The following is a 24,878-nucleotide window of genomic DNA, read 5'->3' as shown; positions in this document are numbered from 1 at the left end:
AACCACGCGGTGCCAAGGAAGAGTTGCGCCAGGATTATGGTGAGATTCCTCTTTTAGTTAAATCAGAAAAAAATGAATCGGTCGACCAGCATGATGCCAAATCCGCAGCAACCGATAAAACTAAAGGGACGTCATCATCCCTTTCACGGCGGATGGCGTTGGAGCTGGAAGCGGCGCAAGCTAAAGCCACTCTAGAGATGGAGGCCGTACGTGCAAAAGCTGAAGCTGCAGCTAAAATAAAAGCAATTCAGGCTGATTTAATTGATAAGAAATTGGCCGCTGAAATTGAATCTCTGGATAGGCAAAGACGGTCAAAATCTTCGTGTTCCGTCACTTCAAAATCGATGTCTCTTGACAGCAGAGTGCATGCTTGGCTCGATCAGAGTATAGAATCTCATCATGACGCGTCGCTCGAGCCGCTAGATGAAACGCATTCAACTATTTCCCATGAAAACTGTAAAGAGAACCGAAAAAATGACATCCAAAAGTTGACTGAAGCGCTACGAGATACAATTGTTGCCTCGACATCAAAAAACAATAACGATAAGCTTCTTACAAGGTTGGCGACATCCAAAGATCTACCTTATTTTCATGGTGATTCGCTCGAATGGCTGCAATTTAAACAGGCTTTTTATGAATCGACAAAGCTATGCAAGTATACAGACACTGAGAATGTATGGCGTTTACGAAAATGTCTTCGAGGGGAAGCTAAAGATACGGTTTCATCTTTACTGATCGGAGTTACGTCACCTGATGTTATAATTGAGACTCTTGAGCTCCGATATGGGAGGCCTGAAACAATAGTAAATAGACTTATAACCCAATTGAAAAAGCTTCCGTCCTTACCTATGTCATATCACCACGACATTGTCAATTTTGCCATCAAAGTCAAAAACTACGTGACTGCCGCCAAAGCTATTAAACAAAACGATTATTTAAGAAGCCCTGAACTTGCAAGTATTATAATTTCCAAATTTCCAAATATTCTTGTCTGCAAATGGACTGATTACATATTCGAACAACAAGACAATGACTTACCCAAACTAGAAAAACTATCTGAATTTTTGTATGAAGAGGCAAATAAGACTGCGTTGGCCGGGGTAAGTCATATTCAATTTCAGACGTCGGACAAACGTAAACCCGATGAGCGAAAATCTACTCACGCAGTACTTCTGTCGGCTGTAAGCAGTGAAGCAGGAGAAACACCTAAGTGCAGATTTTGTCGTGTGAGTCGTCATTCCTTACCTAATTGCCCACGATATAAACGAGCTTTACGTAAAGATCGTTGGAGGTTTGCTCGAACGCAACGCTTATGTTTCAAATGTCTTGCTTTTCGTCACCGTGAACCAGAAATGTGCCAAGGCGACAACTGTGACGTCAATGAGTGTGGTCAGCCACACCACCGCCTCCTGCACTGGATCGCACCTAAAGACAAGTTATCTGAAGAAAAAGCAACAGATGAGCCAAAGAGCAGCAGTGAAAAAAGCGAGACAGTCACCCAGACAAATGTAGACCAATGTTCTAAGGTATTACTACAGATTGTACCATTGACAATATTTGGGCCCAAGGGGAGTATGCACGTGCATGGTCTTATTGATGGAGGTTCTACAGCAACTCTCCTGGCAGCAGATATTGCAGACCACCTAGGCTTGCATGGAGAAAAACGCATGATGCGAGCACGAGGGGCTTGGAATACTGAATTAGTATGTGAGATGGAGTTGATTGACTTTACAATATCCAACAGCAGCGGAGACAAGTACAAGTTAAATGCTAGGAAATTGAAAGAGTTAAATTTACCTTCTCAACATTTATCTAACTTTGATTTCAGCAACTATAAAGTTCCTGAAGATTTTGATGTTTGTAACTGCGGTGTGCAGCCGAAATTATTGATTGGTCAGAATCACCACGACCTTATTGCGCCTGAGAAATGTATCCGAGGTAAGCAGCGTGCGCCGTTTCTGACCAAAACTGCCCTAGGGTGGTGCGTCCATGGGAATAACTCGGTAAGTGAGTCCAACTCGTCTGACCGTTTCGCCACGCCCGCTCTAAACCTTAGTGTTGACTGTCCTAGACAGGGGGGAAACGTAGTGCCTATTTGTCATTTGTTTTCTATAGAAGATATTAAATCTCTCTCTATACAGTCTTCTGATAAGAACGTAGACGTAGATTACGACGCAAAATTATATAATGAAGTTCGTCAATCGTTTGCTTTAGAATCAATAGGTATCTGCACTAAGCCTAGACAGAGCCCTGAAGATTTAAGGGCTGTTAATATATTAGATAAGACGTCGCAAATGTTTGATGATCAGTGGTATGTCGGCTTACCATGGAAATACGACGATGTGGTTTTGCCCGAGTCTTATCCTCAGGCTTTAAGTAGGTTGAAAATGGTAGAAAGAAAGATGCAAAAGAATGAAGCCTATGCATCCAGGTATCGAGAGCGAGTACAACATTTATTCATCAACGATTTTGCTAGAGAGGTGCGCGAAGATGACGTAGGTTTCGAACGCGTATGGTACTTGCCTCACTTCGGTGTTGATAACCCTAATAAGGCTAAGTTGCGGCTCGTATTTGACGCAGCTGCGAAAAGTAAAGGGGTGTGTATAAATGATTTTCTTTTGCAGGGACCTGACTTGTTGCAATCTCTCTTGGGAATTATGTTACGTTTTCGCGAAAATCCTGTTGGTGTCATAGGTGACATAAAAGATATGTTTTTACGTATTAAAATACGTAAAGAAGATATGCATGCATTTCGATTTTTGTGGAGAGAAAATACGTCAGAGCCAGTCAAGAAATATGTGATGACTTCCCTTATATTCGGTGCCAACTGTTCTCCTTTTGTTGCGCAATATGTTAATCAGTTTAAGAACACAGAACGGTTTGAAAAGGAATTTCCTGACGCTGTTCAGGCCATTAGGAAGAACCAATATATGGACGATTACATTGACAGTTTGCCTGATGTTTCTTCCGCTGTTAAAATGGTAAATGATATTTTGCACATAAACCAATAAGGAGGCTTTCTTATGCGAAATTGGCTTAGTAATAGCGTCGATGTTCTAAGAGGTACGCCAAAGGAAACCCTCAACGAGAAAGCCGTGAAATTCAACATTGAAGGACAGTCTGAACGAACACTCGGTCTTGTTTGGTATCCTGCTACTGATATGCTAGGTTTTGATTTGTCATTCAAACGCATCCCGCACGAAGTTTTTGAGAAGGAAAGAAAGCCTACTAAACGTGAATTATTACGAATTATCATGTCAATTTATGATGTTCACGGATTTCTTGGCCCATTTATCATTCAAGGTAAAATTATTATGCAAGAAACATGGAAAAGTGACATAAAATGGGATGAGCCTGTTTCAGATGAAATGTTTACTTCTTTTCGTAATTGGTTAGAGCAACTGCAGACTTTGAATCGCATTTCTATACCACGATGGTACTTTAGAGTTAGTCCTTATAGCGCTGCATCGGGGGCCCAGACCCGCGCTGACACAGCAGCCCTATACACATTGCAACTTCATTTGTTTTGTGATGCATCGCCATCCGCGTATGCTGCAGTCGCTTACTGGCGTAAACAAAATAGTGATGGCTCAGTGCAAGTGTCCTTTGTTGCCAGTAAAAGCCGTTTAGCGCCGACTAAGGGAGTCACAATCCCGAGGCTTGAATTACAAGGCGCATTATTAGGTTGCCGACTAGCAGACACAATCAAATCAGAGCATCGCTTTAAAGTTGATAAAACATTTTATTGGACTGATTCAACAACAGTCTTACATTGGATTAGAAATGAAAATAAAAAGTATAAGCCATTTATTGCAAATAGGTTAGGCGAGATATGTAATACATCCACTATTTCCGAATGGAACTACGTTCCTTCAGGATGTAACCCAGCTGACCTTGCCTCTAAGAAGCACGATCACATCTTGGAAAATGATTCTCTATGGTTTACCGGTCCTCTTTTTTTGCACCAAGGACTTGATTGCTGGCCAATAGACCCTGTGAATAAAGATGTCATTAGTGATGAAATCCTGGAAAAAATACAAGTTGTGTCAAGTGAAGTTAATGAGACGACTAGCTCTCCTGTTCCTGATCCGCAACGGTTTTCATGTTGGTTGCGGCTGCTACGTAGTGCTGCTTCTGTTTTATTATTCATAGAAAAGTGTAGAAAGAAAAAAGTTGAAATTGACAGTGAAGTACTAAACAAAGCAGAAGGATTATTATTACGAAATGCCCAAATGCAATCGTTTAGTGACGAAATACATTGCTTACAAGAAAATAAGCCCTTGAAACGGGATAGTTCGTCCGCTCAATCAATTGAATACAGACGTGTTGCTAATTTTCTGCGTAAATGTTGAATTAAACTGCAAGCCATTAAGTTAAATATAACAAACGTAATTAGGGTCAGTTTCCTTTACCCATTTATGGTAAAATTCCATTGAGTGCCACTAATCTGATCCGGCCGCGACATAAACATCCTCACCTCCACACCGCGCCTCAGCCCCGCGAGAAGAAACGGTGGCTATTTTTTGTCCTCTTCTATCGGCTTCGGGTGGAAGGGCGGATATACTCTGCCGCTGCTACGAGTCTCGTGGATTAGGCTACGAAGTTGATGACGTGCGTATATTGGTCTACGGCAGGGTCTACGAGTCTTCGATCTGCTACGAACTCAGATCAGGTGTTTGTTGCGTACAGTTACATGAGTTACGTCATAGGATAGTGTATATACTTGCCATTTACGAGTTCTAAATAACATTTTATATGATGTCTTCGACCTGTGGGTCTTGTGGTGAATCATTAACAGATGGGCCTCGATGCTCAATGTGTCACTTGGAGTTTCACTATGGGTGTGCAGGCATTACGGAAGGTGGTTATAGAAAATTGGGCGACCGAAAGCTGAATTGGAGGTGTCCAAAATGCAAACAACCGGGTCTCCAGTCACCACAACCTTGTTTGACCCCCACTAGTCCCGATATTGTGCTCGAAATAAGGGCCCTGGCAGTGAAATTACAAGCATTGGATCCCATGGCTGCTGATCTCAAGGTATTGCGATCGGAGGTGTCGGACCTCAAGGATCAGATCTCAGAGGCTAATAGTTCCATACGACTTTTTAACGGCAGAGTCAGTGCATTGGAGGAGCGAATGACCCAGGTTGAAAAATCCCAGGAGCAGGTGGAGTTACTGCACGCGGAAGTGATAAATATGAAGGTTGAGGTGAATGCTAGGGAGCAATGGTTGCGCATTAACAATGTGGAGGTCAAAGGTATCCCTCAGACCAGTAATGAAAACCTATATACTATTATTCAATCCATAGGGTCGAAAGTTAATTATTGTTTACAAAAACAATTGATTAGTTTCATTACAAGAGTGCCAACCAGAGAGAAAAGCCAGCCGTGTCCAATCATTGTCTCATTTGCCAATCGTTATGTGAAAGAGGACTTTTTAGCCGCGTGCCGAGCGGCTAACAAAGTGAAGTTACTTACATCAGCTGATTTGGAGCTCAGGGGGAATACCAACATTTACGTGAATGATCATTTGACCGTGCAAAATAAGGAACTTCTTCAAAAAACAAAGAAAGTTGCAAAGGAAAAAAATTTTGCTTATACATGGGTCAAACACGCAAAGATATTTCTAAGAAAGAACGACACGTCTCCGATTATTTGTATAAGATCCGAAGTAGATTTATCAAAAATACATTAGTATTGTATATCTATTCATACTTATTTTATAGTCTTGTGGTAAGGTGTGTCTTTCTCAGTATTTATAATTGTGCTACCGATGACGCTTTTTATTACGTAATGTGCTGCGACCTACGGGCAGGTAGTGACTCGCGACAGTTGTTTATGATGTTTTGCTACTTAATGCAATTTCGTTTTTATCCTATCTTAACATATATCTATTCCAGCTTATCGCTTAATGAGGTATTTGTGAGTGCGTTCATTGTATTTTTCTTTATAGTATTGCAATACTTAATTTATAATTACTTAACTTTTATCAATGTGCAAAAGTTATACAGTGCGCTAATTTTATATTTATATTATTATTTTTGTGCACATATGATTTATTTAAAAGTATTATATTTAGTTTTTGTTAAAGCTTCCAAGTGTTAAGTCTAGATATATATCACCAAAATACCAGAGGTCTACGCGGTAAGTCAAACGAGTTTTCAAGAAATGTTTGCCTGAATAACTATGGTTTGATATCAATTACTGAGTCATGGCTTTTGGATAGCATCTCCAGCAGTGAATTATTTGATGAGCGGTATCTGGTTTTCCGACGAGATAGAAATTATGAGCGTACCCAGCAGAAATATGGCGGCGGTGTGATGATGGCTGTCAGGCGAGACCTCAATGTGATTAGCCGGCCGGAGTGGGGTAGTTCTGCGGAAGATTTGTGGCTTACCGTCTTATTGAATTGTAAGGGAACTGCGCCTATAAAAATTCATATATGTACGGTTTATTTAATAGACGAGAAGAGTGGTAATTCTTATAGTAGTCAATTACTTAATTTTTTAAATTCATTAAGTGACTTGGTCGCATCTCATCCGTCTGATAAATTTTTAGTAATGGGTGACTTTAACTTTAGTGATGATATTCATTGGGTTACATCAAACGATAATATTTATTTAAAACCGGATAGGTACTCTAAAGAATACATACTTAATTTTCTCGATATTATGCACCAATGCAGTTTAAATCAGTATAATGGTGAGCCCAATAAAAATAATCGCATGTTAGACCTAGTTCTTTGTAACCACGATCTCAACGTCACTGGTTGCTCTGATCCCTTAGTGAAGGAAGATGGTAACCATAAAGCCTTGTATATCGAGGCCCGATATACGGACGCTGCACTGTTAAATGAAAAAGCAAATGTTAGTAAATATTTATATCATAAGGCAAATTATTCTGCTATTATTGATGAGATAGGCAATATTGACTGGGACCTGCGCTTACAAGATGAATGTATTGATAAGGCGGTTGAAACTTTTTATGCCATATTGTATGAAATTCGTGATGGACATGTTCCTTGTAGGTTAATTAGATCTAATTCACATCCACCCTGGTTTAGCGATGTACTAAAAAAAATTTTGAAAGAAAAATATAAATATCATTGTAAATTTAAAAAATATGGTAACTATTCTGATTATCATTAATTTGCCATTCTTCGTACTAGAGCTAAAAATATTGAAAGACAGTGTTATCATGATTACATTAACAGGCTGGAATCGTCCATCTCTCAGAATCCGAAAGTATTCTGGTCATTTGTTAAATCTAAAAGGGAATCTAATGCTTATCCAAATTCTTTACACTTTAAAAATGAGACTGCTACTACAGGTGAGGATATAAGTAATTTGTTTGCCACCTATTTTCATTCCACATTTGTTGAAAGTCAGAATTTTAGTTCGAATTCTCCGCCGCCTGCGTCTCAGTTCATAAATGACATTTCTTCTATTTTTATTTGTCCATCTAAATTAGAACTTCTTCTTGAATCACTGGATTTATCTAAAGCAGGAGGTCCCGATAGGATACCACCTTTGTTTATCGTTAAATGTGCGAAGGTCCTAGTGAAACCATTATGTATACTTTATCAAAGGTCAATTAGTCAAGGTGTTGTGCCTAAGATCTGGAAATCAGCATTCGTAACGCCAGTTCTCAAAAAAGGTGATAGGTCTGATGTAGAAAACTACCGTCCTATTTCTAAATTATGTTTGTTCGCAAAGGTTTTTGAAAGGATTGTTTACGATGAAGTCTATGCCGCTATTCGGAGCATACTTGATGAGAATCAGCATGGCTTTCTACGGGATCGCTCTGTAACTTCTAATCTTATTCTAGCAAATGATTATATCAGTGATTCTATGGATAAAGGGGCCCAAGTTGATGTCATATACACTGACTACCAGAAATGCTTTGACCGCATCGACCACACTATCTTGCTTCAGAAACTTATTGCTGCTGGTGTGCATGGTGATTTGTATCGCTGGTTTGCCTCTTATATTGAAAACCGTAGTCAGGCAGTGGTTCTGAATGGATTTACATCCAATTGGCTATCTATTCCGTCAGGTGTACCACAGGGGTCAATATTGGGACCTTTACTTTTTGTCATATTTATATTAGACATAAAATTGGCTTTCAAGCATTCTAAAATTATATTATTTGCTGACGATATGAAAATTCTTAAATCAATTGAGGATATTTCCGATGCTGTTGAGTTACAGCAAGATCTTTCTACGTTTGAAAGTTATTGTATTCAAAATAGGCTCAATCTGAATGTCACCAAGTGTTTCAGTATGACATTTTCTCGCAAATTAAACAATGTACATTTTCAATATAAACTGCAGGGTCAAATGCTTTCTAGGGTGAACCATATCAGGGATTTAGGAGTCATACATGATCACAAACTTATATTTGATAAACATATAGACCATATAGTCAGTAGAGCTTCTAAGACATTGGGTTTCATTATGAGGATGTCTAAAGATTTCAAAACTATTAAATCCATAAAAATATTATATTGTGCGTATGTAAGAAGCCTCTTAGAATATTCTTCGCAAGTGTGGAACCCACGATACCAGGTTTATACCGCGCGTATTGAAAACATTCAAAAAAGATTTCTGCGTTTTCTAGATTTTAAGGCTAAAGTTAAATGTAATAGTTATGACGAGCGCTGTCACAAATATCATATTTTGCCCTTAAGCCTGCGGCGTGAAATTAGTGATGTCTGTTATTTAAGTAAGATTGCAAAGGGTTCAGTTGACTGTCCTGAGTTGCTAAGTAAGCTTTACTTATGTACTAACTTACTGAGATTCCGTAGTCGTCCAATTTTATATTTACCTTTTGTTTATACAAAGTATAGGAAAAATGCTTTTCTTATACGTGGCTGTGGCACATTTATTAAGTATATTGATAAATTTGATTTTGATCTATTTAATACCTCTTCTTCTAGTATAAAGCGTACGGTAGCAAACTCTTATTTCTCTTAGTCATATTTTTAGGAGATGTTTTAGTTTAGGTGCTTAATCATGTTTTTGTATCTTTTTGTATGTTGTGCAGAAGTGTAATTTCTTTTATGTCTGTTTATTTTTGAAACGAGCTTTTGTTATTTCTTTTCAATCTATGAAGATCAATTATCGGCATTTAAATAATAAGTTTTTCTTTTATACCTGTACTGTAAAGCTGTTAATCTTCTGAATAAATAAAAATAAAAAAATAAAATAAAATAAAAATAAAAATAGTCGACTGCGAAATCTCACTCCGTACTTGGACAGCGATGGTCTTCTACGCGTTGGTGGGCGCATTGGCGCTGTTAAAGAAGTACAAGCAAATGCTAAAAATCCTATTATTTTAGACGGACGAAATCACTTGTCACGATTGATAGTAAAGAACTATCATGTCCAAGCGCAGCATTCTTATAATGAATTGGTAGTGAACGAGCTTCGACAAAAATATTGGTTATTAAATTTGAGACCAACTGTGCGTACTGTGGCCTCACAATGTCTGGTTTGCAGAATACGAAAGGCGAAGCCTGTGCCTCCAAGACTCGGCGATCTACCTGAGGAGCGACTGACGCATCACAAACGCCCCTTCACAGTTTGTGGGGTAGATCTATTTGGCCCAATAGAGGTAACGGTAGGTCGTCAGAGACCGAAACGATATGGCGTTCTTTTTACGTGTCTTACAGTTCGTGCCGTGCATATTGAAATTGTTGATTCTCTGACAACTGACTCACTTATTATGGCTTTAAGACGCATGGCTGCTAGACGTGGTTGGCCCCAAACCATTCTATCCGACAACGGAACAAATTTGAGAGGAGCGGATGCTGAGCTGCGACGAAGTTTTCAAGAAATTGACAGGACTGAACTTGCATTGGAAGCTCTCAACAGAAATGTGAATTGGCGTTTTATTCCTCCGGCAAGTCCGCATATGGGTGGCGCCTGGGAGCGTCTTATTCGCAGTGTTAAAACGTCATTAAAAGTTGTGCTCAAAGAGAGAGCGCCACGAGTTGAAGTTCTTTCAACTTTTCTCACTGAAATAGAAAACATTATTAACAGCAGACCTTTAACACACGTGTCAGTAGACCCTAAAAGCAAAGAGGCTCTTACGCCTAATCATTTTTTGCTAGGAAGCTCCTCCAATCTACCTTCGCCCGGAGTATTTAGTGATGGAGATCTGTGCCTTGGGAAGCAATGGCGCATGGCGCAACGGCTTACGGATCTTTTTTGGAGTCGGTGGGTTAAAGAAGTGTTACCCGAGCTCTTGCCTAGACGTAAATGGACCCAAGAGGGGTTGCAATTAAAAGTTGGAGATTTAGTTTTAGTAGTTGATCCATCATCTCCGCGTAACACCTGGCCAAAGGGGATTATAGAAAAAGTTTACCCAGGTGCAGATGGTAGAGTTAGGGTAGTCGACGTTAGGACTGGAGCGGGTGTGATAAAGCGGCCGGCTGCTCGCGTGGCCTCTTTTGGTTAAGGAACTGAGTATCCTCTATGAGGATACTAGGGGGGAAAATGTTAGCGACGGCCACGCTGCTAACCTTTTTGGTTCGGCGCCATAGTTTTATGTTTTTATGAGAAAAGAAAAATAAATGACATTGATCCAGCCTCTACCAGTGCCTCTGTCGGTTACACACCTTTTACGACATCCATGGAAAATATATGGAGTGGTTCTATTATTAAGTGCCTGAAATCACACGGCAAATCGGAATAATATTAGATACCTATACTATAGTAGCAAACAATTCACACTTTTAATTTTTTTTTCAGCTGGCAGTACGCGCATTCTTCGCTGGATGCGGTATTTGCTTCATGACGGCATGTATAGCCGGTATGTACTTGAGGTTTATGCTAAATGCCACTGTGGATGGAATTTCCTAAATTTCTTTCATAGCTCAATTTATAAAGGTAGATAGATAGATAAATAAAACTCTTTATTGCACCATAAGAGTAAAACATACAATACAACACAAAGCACGGGCGTAGTCAGGTTTTGGTATCGGGGGGGGTTCAAGAAAATAAAAAGACCAAAAGTACATAAAATAATCCTTATATTCATAAGAAAATGGAGAATTTGGGAAGTTCTTTTTTGAGCAGTGGTACAGTATCGACTATATAAAAAAATGCCTTTCTCTTATAAACGCATTACAGAATTAATCTTCTGTTTTTCTTTTTAAATATATCCACTACTTCATTCGCGTCAATTTCTATCATATAGTGAATGTTCATGAGAGCCAAGCCATTCAATCTGTTTTCACTTGTTGTGTTTCTCAAGTAGTTTTTAAGTCTTCTTAGGCTTGAAAAAGTCCTTTCTGGGGTAGCAGTGGAAACAGGTATGGTCGCCAATATTTGCAACAATGTGTAAATATTTGGATATAGTTTTTGGTCGCAGTTATCTAAGCATTCCAGAGCTGATTTTGGAATAGGGGATGTGAGAGTCATGGCTGCTTTCCACACTTCAAGTTCTGCTTTGACAACAGATGAACATTTTTCGGGCAGCACTGTCGAATACATACAAAATGCCTCTTCAATTTCACAACTGGTCGCAAAATTTGACGGTAACACACAAGATAGTGCCGATACTACTTTACGGTGTTTTATAAACCTCTCAATCAATTGTTGTATTGTATGGTCGAGAAAAGGGATGAATAAATTTAATTTATAATACGTGGATATATCCGACGCAGGAATATTTGAGCGATTCAGCTGCCTTCCGACAATACGTGGCATAAGCAGTATACCACCATTTTCTTCGAGCAACACCTTTGCTTCTTCATATAGATGGAGATACTCTTCGTCAACTTTGTCTCTTAAAAGTTGCAAAGCATTAATAACATTATCAACGTGGCTGAATGCTGTTATGAGGTCTGCGTTAACTGTCTGCAGTTGCTTTGACAGCGACAATGTATAGCTCATAACTTTTTGAAGAATTACTAGGCACATAACAAAATTCGAAGATCGAAGTGTGTTAAGCATTTGGACGGCTTGTTGCGATGTTTCTTTATTGTGGCTAGATTGGAGTTCTTCGAGAGCATGCACAATCGCTGAATAAATTTCTTTAAATCTTATAACGGCTTCATGCTTATGAACCCACCGTGTTTCACACATTGCAAGCAAGCTTTTTTGATGATCAGCCGGTAACAAATCCCTAATTTTTTCTTTCAGAACAGCAGTGCGTTGAGCCGAATGTCTAAAGTAGGAACCAACAGATTGTACGATTCCAACGCAGTTTCGTACTTCTGCTTGAGAACATGAGTCGGCAATAGCGAGATTGAGAGAGTGTGCACTACAATGTACATAAAGAGCAAGAGGACAGTCTTGACGAATAAATGCTTGGGCACCGTGCAAATACCCACTCATAGCTGCAGCTCCATCGTAACCTTGACCAACCACATGAGAACAATCAAGTCCATGCTTTTTCAGAGCTGTAATTATAAGATTTGCAAGACCGGATCCTGTCACGTCAACAGTTGGAATATACTCTAAAAACATCTCCTTAACTTTATGTTGTTTCGCATCTTTTGAATCAACATATCGCAAGCACAATGAGACTTGCTCCATACGCGCAATGTCAGTTGTCTCGTCAGCGAGAATCGAAAAAAAAATAGCTTCCTTTACTTCGTTAATGATCTTGTGTTGAATAATTTCACCACAAATGTCAATTATTTCATTTTGGATTTGTGGGCTCGTGTAAAGGGCATTCTTCTGAGAAGTGATCAAATGCTCCGAAAGATCTTTATCCCCAGATTCGGCTGCGTACCGCAATAGAGCTCGAAAATTACCCTCATTCTGAAGTGGTTGTTCAGACTCCGGTGTAACGTGAATCCGTCCCGAATCAGTTTTACCTCTTAAAGGTATACCTTGTTTGCCGCAAAAAATTATTCCTTTTACGATGGGGATTAGTTTTTTTCGATTTTCTTGTTGCTGTCTTTTTCTTTCAGAAGACAACTGCTCATCAACTGAAACAACCTGAGAAGACATTACTTTTAGGAAGTTATCTGCGAGTTCCAAATTTCGTTTGTGATATCCTGATTTTGCATGAGTTTCAAATATTTCTAATGCATTCTTCCACTTGCAAAAAGGATCGGTTACAAGCTGGCCGACCCGCTGATGGCCCCCTTTACCTTCATCAAGCGAACGTCTCATTACGACGCAAATTCTACAATATGCTCCACTTTTATACTCAGAATATGCCAACCAGGGGAATCTTTCCATCCATTTCATTTGAAAGCGCAAATTTCGTTTTGTAGAAATGGGAAACTTGTAATCTTGAGGTGGAGTCCAAGGCTCTTTTAAAATTTGGGCCTTTAGATATTCATTCTCGATATTGTCTTCAGTCGCATAAAAACCAACATCCAATTTAGAAGAATGTGAAGATGACGTAACAGATGAGCTGGTGCTGCTGCTGGTCGGTTCTAGGCTAAGTGAAGGGTCGGTAGTGGTAGGTATAAAACAGGGCGCTGGCGACACCACCGACTCGGTCTCGACATTGGATACCGTAAATGAAGTCGAAGGCTCGCTTGTGATCACAATTTTATTGTCAGCATGCAAACTAGTTGTTGGTCCCAAATTCTCTTGTTTACGGGTAGCCGGTGAACCACACCACTTTTTCCAATACTCCATACCTTTAAGTTTATCGCCTTTTCTTTTCTTTTTCTCCATTTTCTCGTAATCTAAAATAATAAAAAAATACTATCTATTTATTTATCTAACCAGCAATAAGTACACCCATCCATGAGAATTAATAATTAATTAATTCTCATTTTATTAGTATTGCTATTTTAAACGTAATAAGTAGTGGAAATTATAAATCTACTTACGTATCACAAAAATGACAAAATAACCTCTAATAATAGTCACTGTAAATTATTGTCCTCTGCTTTACTACTCTCACTCGATGATCGTTGGTAAATGAACACGACACGACAAGTGCGTGCGCGTGGGATACGAAACGGCACGAAAATATACGAAGGTTACCGAATGCGATCGGTTAAACGATTGTGTGTGACGAAGCGCGGGCCGGGTGATAGAATCCAACCAAACCACATACCTATCTTAGCGTAAGAATGGGAATGGATGAGATGTTAATCTTAACTTTTCGGGGGGGGTTTAAACCCCCAGAACCCTCCCCCTGGCTACGCCCGTGACACAAAGCAGATATACTTAGATGGTACAAAGGCGGACTTATCGCTAATGCAATCTCTTCCAGTCAACCTTTGGGTGGAAGGAAACCAAACAGGAGATTGGCGTTGGCGCAAAGCAAGATAAATAAATGTTTGAACATAATAAAATACATACAGAATATAACATAAGATACCAACTTATTCCAAGTTCCAGTAATGTATGTTCAGCAGTTTCGTTTAGACTGTCCTTCAATCTATACTAATATCATGAGGCTGAAGCGTTTGTTTGTTTGAACACGCTAATCTCGGGAACTACTGGTTCGAATTGAAAAATTCTTTTTGCGTTGAATAGACCATTTATCGATGAAGGCTTTAGGATATATAACATCACGCTGCATCTTTAAGGAGCAAAGAAATAATGAAAAATGGGAAATTATTCATCCTTCAATGATGCCCAAAATAACTATTCCACGCGGACGAAGTCGCGGGCAAAGCTAGTTTAAAATATCAGGTTACATTTAACAAATTTATTTAAATTAAACCAGGCTTAAGCCTTTAATTAAACTTCTTACCTATAGTGGAACTTAAAAGTGTCACTGCATTGAGTTAGGCTACTAGGCTAAAAAAGGTGTTTCCTAAATAATTTAGTAACATTTCCAATGCAAAGTCGCCTTTTACGACATCTTGGTATTCTTCTTATAGACTATAAAGAAGGCTTTCACCTGTCACTATTTAATTCTCAATTCCATCATTAAGACATACAGCTGAACGTGGCCCTTCAGTCATTTCAAGACTGTTGGCTCTGTCTACCCCGCAAGAGATGTATACGTAATAATATGTATGTAGTGGAACAATCGGTGTGGTCCTCCCGTCATATCACGTCCTTATCCCTTACGGCTACACAGAGACAACTATCAGGAAAAGTCTGTAAGGTCATGTTCAGCTATGTGGTCTTATTAAACTGCTTTTAACAATCATTTTAAAGTCACTGAATTTATTTCCTATATTTTTTTCCAGGTTTATTGATGCCCGAAGGATCTTTTGGATAAGATGAAAACATATTTAATATACATATATTTTTACACATCTCAACTAAATTAAGATTTTAGCGTACCGGTGTTTTCATTAGTTCATAAATATATTTAAGTTATCTATAACATCCGAATTTTGTATATATAATTGTAGGTATTTCTACCTCCGTAGCGCAGTATACTAATATATCCAATCCTAAGGTTAAAAATATGGTTTTACTTAATTAGGTTAATTAATTAGGTATTCTTGTATCATACATTTATTATTTAAGTATTTTATAATAGAGATTGTGTAAATAAATGATTGTTAAAAAGGCGACAGTATCATTTTTGGTAAATTTAAATAAAATTTTTGTCTGTTTGTTTATATTTGTATTTACTTCTTATAGCATTCTTGCTGTTACCCGCGACTACGTTCGCTGTAAAATTTCAGTGAAAAAGCGACAGGGGGTTGCCCTTTAGAGTGGTGAGGGAAAAATGTTGTTGGACGAAACCTGACATACCTATCTGAAAAAACGTAAAGAAATAGTTTTCGGGAGATGCGAGTACCTACAAACATACAGAAATTCTTAAAATCACATTATTAGCTTCTGCTGGTCTTATATAAATTAATTATATTTATTAAGAAAAAATAAAAATAAAATTACCCCCCAAATCGATTTTTGCCAATATTTTTCAAGTACAGACATTGGTGAGTAACTATACATACATTCGAGTTCAAATGTTGTCATTTTCATCATGATACTATTTTAAATGCCGTAAAAAGATTTGGCAAAGTTCTCTATTCAAGGAATTTGTGATGCACTAATTGTTGGTGTTTATCCATTACTCGCTTTCTACAATGTCTTATGAAGAGACGTAGTGGTCCGATACTACCCTAGAAATGGGGACTTTGACAGGAATTGTTAATTTTTTTGTTCAAAACACAGATTTGAACTTAAAGACGACTTATATCTATCTTATGACGTGTTTATAAAGTTGAAGAACCTTTGTCCAAAAATTAAAAAATGCTAACTAGTATTTAAAAAAATAAGAAGAAAACATTCCCATTTCAAAAAGCAGCACACAAAATGACACTTTCAAAGAAAAAGTCAAACAACAAAAAAATCAAAGTGCCAAATAGTTATGGTATTTTTTCAAAATTGCGGTGTAATCAGTTCTTTATTCGTTTTGCTCTTCAAAATTGTTTGTGAGTTTGTTGAATATTATTGTCCGATGTATAACAAAAGGTCTCCAACACTGACGAGCATTCCGGAGAAGGCAGAATGTGATGAAGGGAAGAAATGGGTCCCGAAGAATAAGCATGAGGTGTTGAAGGCTAAGTACAAGTGCCTGAAGAAGCTGTTTCAGATTTACGATGCTAGTGTTATAGGTAAGACTCACATAGTGTAAATAGGCTTCAAACTGAGGAGGAAGTGTGTATATCTGAAAACGGATGTCGAAGTTTAGCAGCGTAGGGAACATCTGAGTAGATCATCAGTGTAGCAACTGGATGGAAATGAACGAACGATGCACTAACTATGAATAGACAATGCATTTTAGTAAAAATAATAGCGGTTCTAAGATACTACCTTGTGGCATACCAATACATTTATCTTCTAAATAAGAGGAAGTAGCAACAAATTTAATTCTGCTATATAAGTACATATTCGTGCGGTGAGCACTAAATGATTTAATAATTATTACAAAATTCACAAATGACACACAAGAAATAGGTATATGTACGTACAACGTCGTACACCTTTGAAAGTAAATTTCCACATACAACTTTAATGACATTGATACGAGAATAAAGACTAAATCATAGAGAACGTTGGTTTTATTCAGCTTAAAACAGCACATATTTAAATACAATACATATTATTGACGTTATTTAAATATGGTAGCTAAGATCGATAACTAAGGAGCTCAATGAGTAGAGCAATGAGTTTCACATCAGACATTTAAGTATGAAATTTAAATTATTGATTTCTACTGATGACTGTACATATGAGTGTAATTATAGGGTAAAATATATTGTAGGTATATAAGTATTATTTTAAGATTAGATTGTACATTGTATGTGTGGATACAATTTTTTAACAAAAATTTATTTGTAATTTGTACCGTGTGGTTCCCGGCACCAATACAAAAAAGAATAGGACCACTCCATCTCTTTCCCATGGATGTCGTAAGAAGCGACTAAGGGATAGGCTTACAAACTTGGGATTCTTTTTTAGGCGATGGGCTAGCAACCTATCATTATTTGAAACTCAATTCCATCATTAAGCCAAATAGCTGAACGTGACCAGTCAGTCTTTTCAAGCCTGTTGGCTCACTCTGCCCCGCAAGGGATATAGACGTGGCCATATGTATGTATGTTTAATTTGTTGTGTTACATGAGTTTATTTCATAGGAATACTGCCAGAGCAATGCGCAGAAGGTGAATCTGTCGAAGAAGCAGAGAACCATCGACAATCCAAACGCAAGAGACGCTCCACGCGCACCAAGACCGACGCGTGCGCAGGCACATCTGAGTTTTCTAACGGAGACGGGACCGAAGAGACCAGTTCCTTGGAGAAAGGTAAATTAATATACTCTGGGTTTTTCAAGAACTAATTGAAAACTGGTTTAAAAATAGAGATTTGACAAAGTACTTATATATGGATACTTGGTAGATATTGAAACAAAAACAATGATGATTAAAGATACATACGATCCAAAATCTCTAAAGGCAGTTATTCTGTGAATACTGTAGGCCTCCAAAAAACAAATGCCAACAAGAGCAAAGGATTTTTCTTCTCTATACAAAACCTTCAATTTCTTGTAACTGTGTAAATTTCTGTGCAAAAAAGATATTACAAACAAACAAACCTTCACCCCGTTCCAGATCATACATACAAACATACATAGAAAAACGTCTGTGTCTCTTGTGGGGTAGATAGGGCCAACTGTCTTGAAAAGATGCAGATGCCACGTTCAGCTGTATGGCTTAATGATTGAATTGAGATTCAAGTAGTAACAGGTTGCTATCCCATTGCCTAAAAGAATCCCGTTTATAAGTCTATCCCTTAATCACCTTTTACGAGATCTATGGGAAAGATAGGGAGTTAGAACCACTCCTTGATCATAGACGGAAAAAAAGAATCCTTCCAAAGAAGGATGTAACCTCACAAGAGAAAATTACAGCTCATTTCTTCCTCAATTTTGGTCAGAATCAACAATAGCTACAGCGGTGATGCGAGACCTGAAGCTCAACCCTTGCTCCTGCACCTCAACCCAGTTCGACACCGCCACGGTGTCCAAATACGTGGACGCACACGAGTCCAGGGACAACGTGAGGAGGTTCGGCTGCGAGTGTACGCAGACCAGCGAGCCGCAGCCTCTTCCGTATCTCATGATGCACGGGAGACCAAAGCTGACTAGGTTCCAATGTTTTATACAGAGGTGGGTAGCTTTACTACCGTGTTTTGGACCGCGATGCCTCTAATTTTTTTGCTTCATCCAAGTCAATCTATACATGTATATATAAAATAATAACCTAATTCGATTCGAAATAGTGCAATGCGGAGGTCTTTCTTAGGCTTCTTGAATTGGAAGGAAACTCGCACAGATTGAGCTAATCACAGTGAATACGACTGTATAGTACTTTTCAACGTGAGAAATTTTACTTAATATATCTTAATGGCGCTTAATAAATCCTCTGTTTCATTGATATTGCAATCAAATTCGTTCTAGAATCTTCGGTATCCGTCGCGACTACCGCACTTACTCTCCAGACGGGCACATTTACGCAGCTAGCGACAACAACATCATGCACACTCTCGGCGAGAGACGACGTAAACGAGGACTAAGGTTTCGTCGGCTGCGGAGGCCGAAGAAGACGCAGAGCGAGGTGGAATTGAGGAATGTCAGGAGCCCAATGATACTGAATTATGTCCAGTCAGTGCAGAGGAATTGCCTGATGGACACGACGCCGAGGCAGTGCCCGTTCACGGGGTGCAGAATGATTTCTTACGGTAACTGATTTTAATTGAACATACATACATACATATAATCACGTCTATATCCCTTGCGGGGTGGACAGAGCCAACAGTCTTGTAAAGACTAATAGGCCACGTTCAGCTGTTTGGCTTTAAGATAGAATTGAGATTCAAATAGTGACAGGTTGCTAGCCCATCGCCTAAAAGAAGAATCCCAAGTTGATAAGCCTATCCCTTAGTCGCCTTTTACGACATCCATGGGAAAGAGATGGAGTGGTCCTATTCTTTTTTCTGTTGGTGCCGGGAACCACACGGCGAAATTTTAATTGAAAACATATTTTTTTCTGTTTGTGGCAAGATTCTTGATAGGCGTTTATATTAAGACTCTCATAATCTATTGCCCTTTATACGAAGAAAGCACTATTTTATTTCTGACCACGATCCAGGAGAGCGATGTTCAGGTAATTAAAGTAAACATGGAGCAACTGCTCTATGATATCTGTCAAAGGCACTCACTCATATACATCGACATGCAGAAAAAATGTGAATCTGTTGACTATGAATGCTTAACTTTTGTGTACTTTAGGTATCATCAACTATAACGACCATCTTAACCTCTGCCACTTCCCCGAGCGCAAGTACATCTGCCATTACTGCCACGAGGGGTTCGACAATGAGAACGACAAGTGTATCCACGAAAACGAGCACTTGGGCATCACCAAACTCAACCTGACCGCCACTGACTCATCAGCAAGAGAATCCACCAAAAAAGCAAGCATAACCCAAACAGATCCAGAACTTACCAAGTGCGAGGTCCACGAGGACAAATTGAAAAAGATTGTCTCATTCTTCGACAAGATCTCCGATCCTGATCAAGTTATTTCGCAATTGAAGAAAGATAGATTTTCAGAGTCCAATTTACGTAGCACTAAGATTGAAAGTACGGTAGATAATATAACAAGTACAGACGGCGAGAACAGCACGGATGGTGAAGGAGGGAAGAGGGCTGTTAGCTGCGTTAATCTCAGGTATCCCACCGCTGCCACCATATTTTAAATAATATGCAGATATTCACGAATAATAACTTTAGTATAGTGTACATAACATGTTTGTTAAATAACGTTGATGATGTATGTTCATAGTCTCATCTTCAGTCTATGGTGTTCCGAAATTGATTTGCTTGTTAATGGGTGTTTAAACTAGAGGTCATAATCGAATAAATACTTCTTTTCCAAAGGAGAAAGTTCGACAGAAGGCTGTGTTCGTCCACTGCTGACTCCGACGTGACCTCCAAGTCGGGGTCGCCTGTTTGCTGCAACTTCTGCGGAGAAAACTTTGACTTCAAGTGAGTCTGAACCAGAAATGAAACTCAGTGTACATGAACTTTGTGTGCTTATACTTCTAACTTCTGTCTTGGGCAGAGATGGACATCTGCTCATGGCTGTTAAACCACCTTAGCGGTAAATAGCTCGTAGAAACATGTGTTACTAAAGATACGTACAGCTAAAATGACTTGACGTAGAACTGTATTTACTAGCTGTTTAGCATGCACGTTACTTGGGCAATATATTTAAAGAGAACACTCTGATAATTTAGATAATATGGAACTAAGGAAAAGTACTAGAAGAGAAAAGGCTCAAAAATTTGCCCATAAATTCCTCTTGCAGACGTCAACTGAGCCTCCATATGGACCTGGAACACCGCACGTACGGCAAGTACTCGAAGTTTCACAGCTGTGCCGGAATTATGAACACCAAGTGTCCGTTCCACTCGTCCGATACAGAGGAGAATCTGCGGAGGATCACCACTAGGTCCACGCTGACGGAATCCAGGGTTTCCGAGCAGACTGTTACTAGGTACTTCATTTCTTTTGATACATACATACATACATATGGGCACGGATCGACGGATCTCTGAAACCATAAAACCAGTAATTGTTTATTTGAATCATGATAACTCTAAAACCATACATACATACATATAAATCACGTCTATATCCCTAGCGGGGTAGACAGAGCCAACAGTCTTGAAAAGACTGATAGGCCACGCTCAGCTATTTGGCTTAATGATAGAATTGAGATTCAAATAGTGACAGGTTGCTAGCCCATCGCCTAATAAAAGAATCCCAAGTTTGTAAACCTATCCCTTAGTCGCCTTTTACGACATCCATAGGAAACAGATGGAGTGGTCCTATTCTTTTTTGTATTGGTGCCGGGAACCACACGGCACTGCCGGGAACCACACGGCACTTCTTTTGATAAAATGGATCATTATTATCTCGTGTCTTTTTATCATACTGTCACCATGGTAATTTCTCTTATTAAATGCTGCCGTGGTGTGGTCTTGTGTATACTTAGGGTTTGGTCAAAGTTAAAACTGTTTGGATTGAAGTTATTTTAGTTCTTACCTATTATGTAGATTTTCATTTGTAAAAGATCTTAAGAACAGAATTCCTAAGTCGGGTGCATGCTTCTTCAAAAGATCCGGAAATTTTACGTTCTTAACCATTGTGCTGTAACCATAGTTCAGGTTTTGGTTATGACATAATAGGAATGATCCTATAATCATGGTCCACGTTTTAGGCTTAGTAAGGACGCAGCCAAAAGAATCTTCAAGTTGCCAAAGAAGAAAGTGATTCCATGATGATTAATTTTTTTTTCTCCTAAACAAATGCTGGTTTTAAGGATTCAGAGCCGTGCCGTGCTTTTTCCAGCACCATTACAAAAAGAATAGGACCATACCATCTATTTCCCACGGTTGTCGTAAAAAGTGACTAAGGAATAGGCTTATAAACTTGGGATTCCACTTTTAGGCGATGGGCTAGCAACCTGTCACTATTTGAATCTCAATTCTATCACTAAGCCAAACAGCTGAGCGTGGCCTATCAGTCTTTTCAAGACTGGTGGCTCTGTCTACCCCGCTAGGGATATAGATGTGATGGTATGTATGGTTTCAGAGTTTTACATACATATATACATACATAAAATCACGCCTCTTTCCCGGAGGGTTAGACAGAGACTACCTCTTTCCACTTTTTTTTTTTTTTTTTTTTTTTTTTTTTTTTTTTTTTTTTTTTTTTTTTTTTTTTAGCCTCGAAGTAAGTTCGAAACTTGTGTTACGAGATACTAACTCAACGATACTATATTTTATAATAAATACTTATATAGATAAACATCCAAGACCCAGGGCAATCAGAAAAAGTTCTTTTCTCATCATGCCCTGGCCGGGATTCGAACCCGGGACCTCCGGTGTCACAGACAAGCGTACTACCGCTGCGCCACAGAGGCCGACTATCTCTTGATCTCTGCATATTTCCTTCGCTTCATCCACATTCATTTCAGAGTTTTCATGATTCAAATAAACAAATACTGGTTTTATGGTTTCAGAGATCCGTCAACGAACGTGGTTTACACCAGGACGGACATGAAGCCATCCGTGAGCAGCTTTATCGGGAGGGGGGGCTACCAGTGGGAGCCGGGGACCAAGATTATACGTGTGTGACTGTTAAGTAGTGTGCGTGTGTCCGTGTGTCGTATCGTTTAATATTATATAGTGATAAAGTACATTCATAGTCTTTTATTTAGTAGTGTTTTCTCCACGATATTTGGCTACCAGTGGGAGCCGGGGACCAAAATTATACGTGTGTGACTGTTAAGTAGTGTGCGTGTGTCCGTGTGTCGTATCGTTTAATATTATATAGTGATAAAGTACATTAATAGCCTTTTCTTTAGTAGTGTTTTCTCCACGATATTTGGCTACCAGTGGGAGCCGGGGACCAAGATTATACGTGTGTGACTGTTAAGTAGTGTGCGTGTGTCCGTGTGTCGTATCGTTTAATATAGTGAAAAAGTAGAATAATAGCCTTTAAGTGTTTTCTCCGCGATATTTGGAGCCGGGGACTAACAGTATATGTATGTGACTGTTAAGTAGTGTGCGTGTGTCCGTGTGTTGTAACGTCTAATACAATATAGTGATAAAGAACAATAATAGCTTCATTTTGATAGTATTAATTCCTAAAGTATTTGGCTACCAGTGCGAGCCGGGGATCAAGATTATACTGTGAATGTTACGTTACTTGGTGTACGTGTGAGACTCGTATAGTCTTTGTCCCAGTCGTTATCCTAGGTGGCGTTTACGTACAGCTGTAATCGAGACTGCCGTGTGGTTCCCGGCACCAATACAAAAAAAGAATAGGACCACTCCATCTCTTTCCCATGGATGTCGTAAAAGGCGACTAAGGGATAGGCTTACAAACTTGGGATTTCTTTTTAGGCGATGGGCTAGCAACCTGTCACTATTTGAATCTCAATTCTATCACTAAGCCAAATAGCTGAACGTGGCCATTCAGTCTTTTCAAGACTGTTGGCTCTGTCTACCCCGCAAGGGATATAGACGTGATCATGTATGTATGTAATCGAGACTCAAATAGCGACAGGTTGCCACGAGGAAATCGCCTACATACATACATAAAATCACGCCTTTTTCTCGGAGGGGTAGGCAGAGACTACATCTTTTCACTTGCCACGATCTCTGCATACTTCCTTCGCTTCATCCACATTCATAAGTTTCTTCATGCAAACTCGGCGATTTCGGTATTCTTGACCTGACCCTTTGCCAGGACGTCCTTAATTTGATCAAGATACGTTCGTCTACGTCTTCCCACTCCGACCTTTCCCTCCACACTTTCCTTGTATAATATCTGCTTAGTCTTTTTTTTTGTTTTGCTTTCATTCATCCTCTCCACAAAGACAACTAAAATAATATTGTATATCTGCTTAGTCAACCTGCTTTCATTCATCTTCTCCACAAATTATAAATAAAAAAATAAAATAATCACATACTTCATTTAATATTAAAGTAACAACAGTTAAACTTATTGTAACATAGTAGCCTCTTCCAGTTCCATTCTGAGCGTGCGATCTCCTTCCGCCAACAGAGGGAGCTGTGGACGATAGTGTACATATATACATACTAGAGGCCGCCCGCGACTTCGTCCGCATGGAAACAATCCCGCGGGAACTCTGGGATAAAAAGTAGCCTATGTGTTATTCTGGGTCTTCAGCTACCTACATACCAAATTTCATGGTAATCGGTTCAGTAGTTTTTGCGTGAAAGAGTAACAAACATCCATACAAACTTTCGCCTTTATAATAGTAGTAGGATAATCAGGCCAATATCCCTTGCGGGGTAGACAGAGACAGTCTTAAAAAGATTCTAATTCAAAATTTTTATTCATTATTATAGGATACTATATATCGCTTAATAATTGTCAAAACGTATGGTTTAACAACATTGGTTGACGTCAAATAAATTACTTAAAAACTAAGTTTACTGCCGCTTCCAAGGCGTCAGTGCAGAAGAAGCGGTAACAAACTGCACTGCAGCATTTTCTTCAACAACGTCAACTTTACAATATTAATTAAACTTAGAATAGAATGTGGACGAGAGAATACATTTTTATAGAGATTGAATATTGAAAAAATATATATATATATATATATATATATATATATATATATATATGGATTGCCAATTTTAAAAAGATTTATGTACAGAGTGTACTGAATTGATAATTGGATTGATTGAATGGCCACTTGGCTTAATGATATAATTGAGATTGAAATAGTGACAGGTTGCTAGCCTGTCGCCTAAAAGAAGAATCCCGAGTTTATAAGCCTATCCCTTAGTCGCCTTTTACGACATCCATGAGAAAGAGATGGAGTGGTCCTTCCTCTTCTTTTTTAGGCGATGGGTTAGCAACCTGTCACTATTTGAATCT

The 24,878-nt window shown here is 38.9% G+C and overlaps 2 protein-coding genes across 3 annotated transcripts in view; both read left to right on the top strand.

The window, feature by feature from the left end:
* Positions 1 to 15,504, top strand: part of LOC106138351 (uncharacterized transporter YutK) — a 37,773-nt gene extending 22,269 nt beyond the window's left edge. Inside the window, exons 15-16 of one of the 2 annotated variants that reach the window (XM_060952784.1) lie at positions 10,754 to 10,814; positions 15,124 to 15,504. In XM_060952784.1, coding sequence (XP_060808767.1) covers positions 10,754 to 10,814; positions 15,124 to 15,155 — 93 coding nt within the window. In that variant the 3' untranslated portion in view covers positions 15,156 to 15,504. The remainder of the gene's footprint in view (positions 1 to 10,753; positions 10,815 to 15,123) is intronic. The other variant, XM_060952785.1, reaches the window with a different exon arrangement.
* A 144-nt stretch (positions 15,505 to 15,648) lies between these two features.
* LOC106139416 (uncharacterized) lies at positions 15,649 to 22,664 on the top strand. Its single transcript, XM_060952787.1, has 8 exons — positions 15,649 to 16,509; positions 17,533 to 17,700; positions 18,332 to 18,563; positions 18,855 to 19,135; positions 19,686 to 20,127; positions 20,337 to 20,444; positions 20,767 to 20,955; positions 22,486 to 22,664. The coding sequence occupies exons 1-8, from the start codon at positions 16,263 to 16,265 to the stop codon at positions 22,598 to 22,600; spliced, it is 1,782 nt and encodes a 593-aa protein (XP_060808770.1). The 5' UTR covers positions 15,649 to 16,262; the 3' UTR covers positions 22,601 to 22,664.
* Positions 22,665 to 24,878: the final 2,214 nt, after the last annotated feature.

This window comes from Amyelois transitella, chromosome 29, assembly GCF_032362555.1.
Source record: "Amyelois transitella isolate CPQ chromosome 29, ilAmyTran1.1, whole genome shotgun sequence".
Taxonomy (NCBI): domain Eukaryota; kingdom Metazoa; phylum Arthropoda; class Insecta; order Lepidoptera; family Pyralidae; genus Amyelois; species Amyelois transitella.
This window is presented reverse-complemented; position numbering and strand designations above follow the sequence as displayed.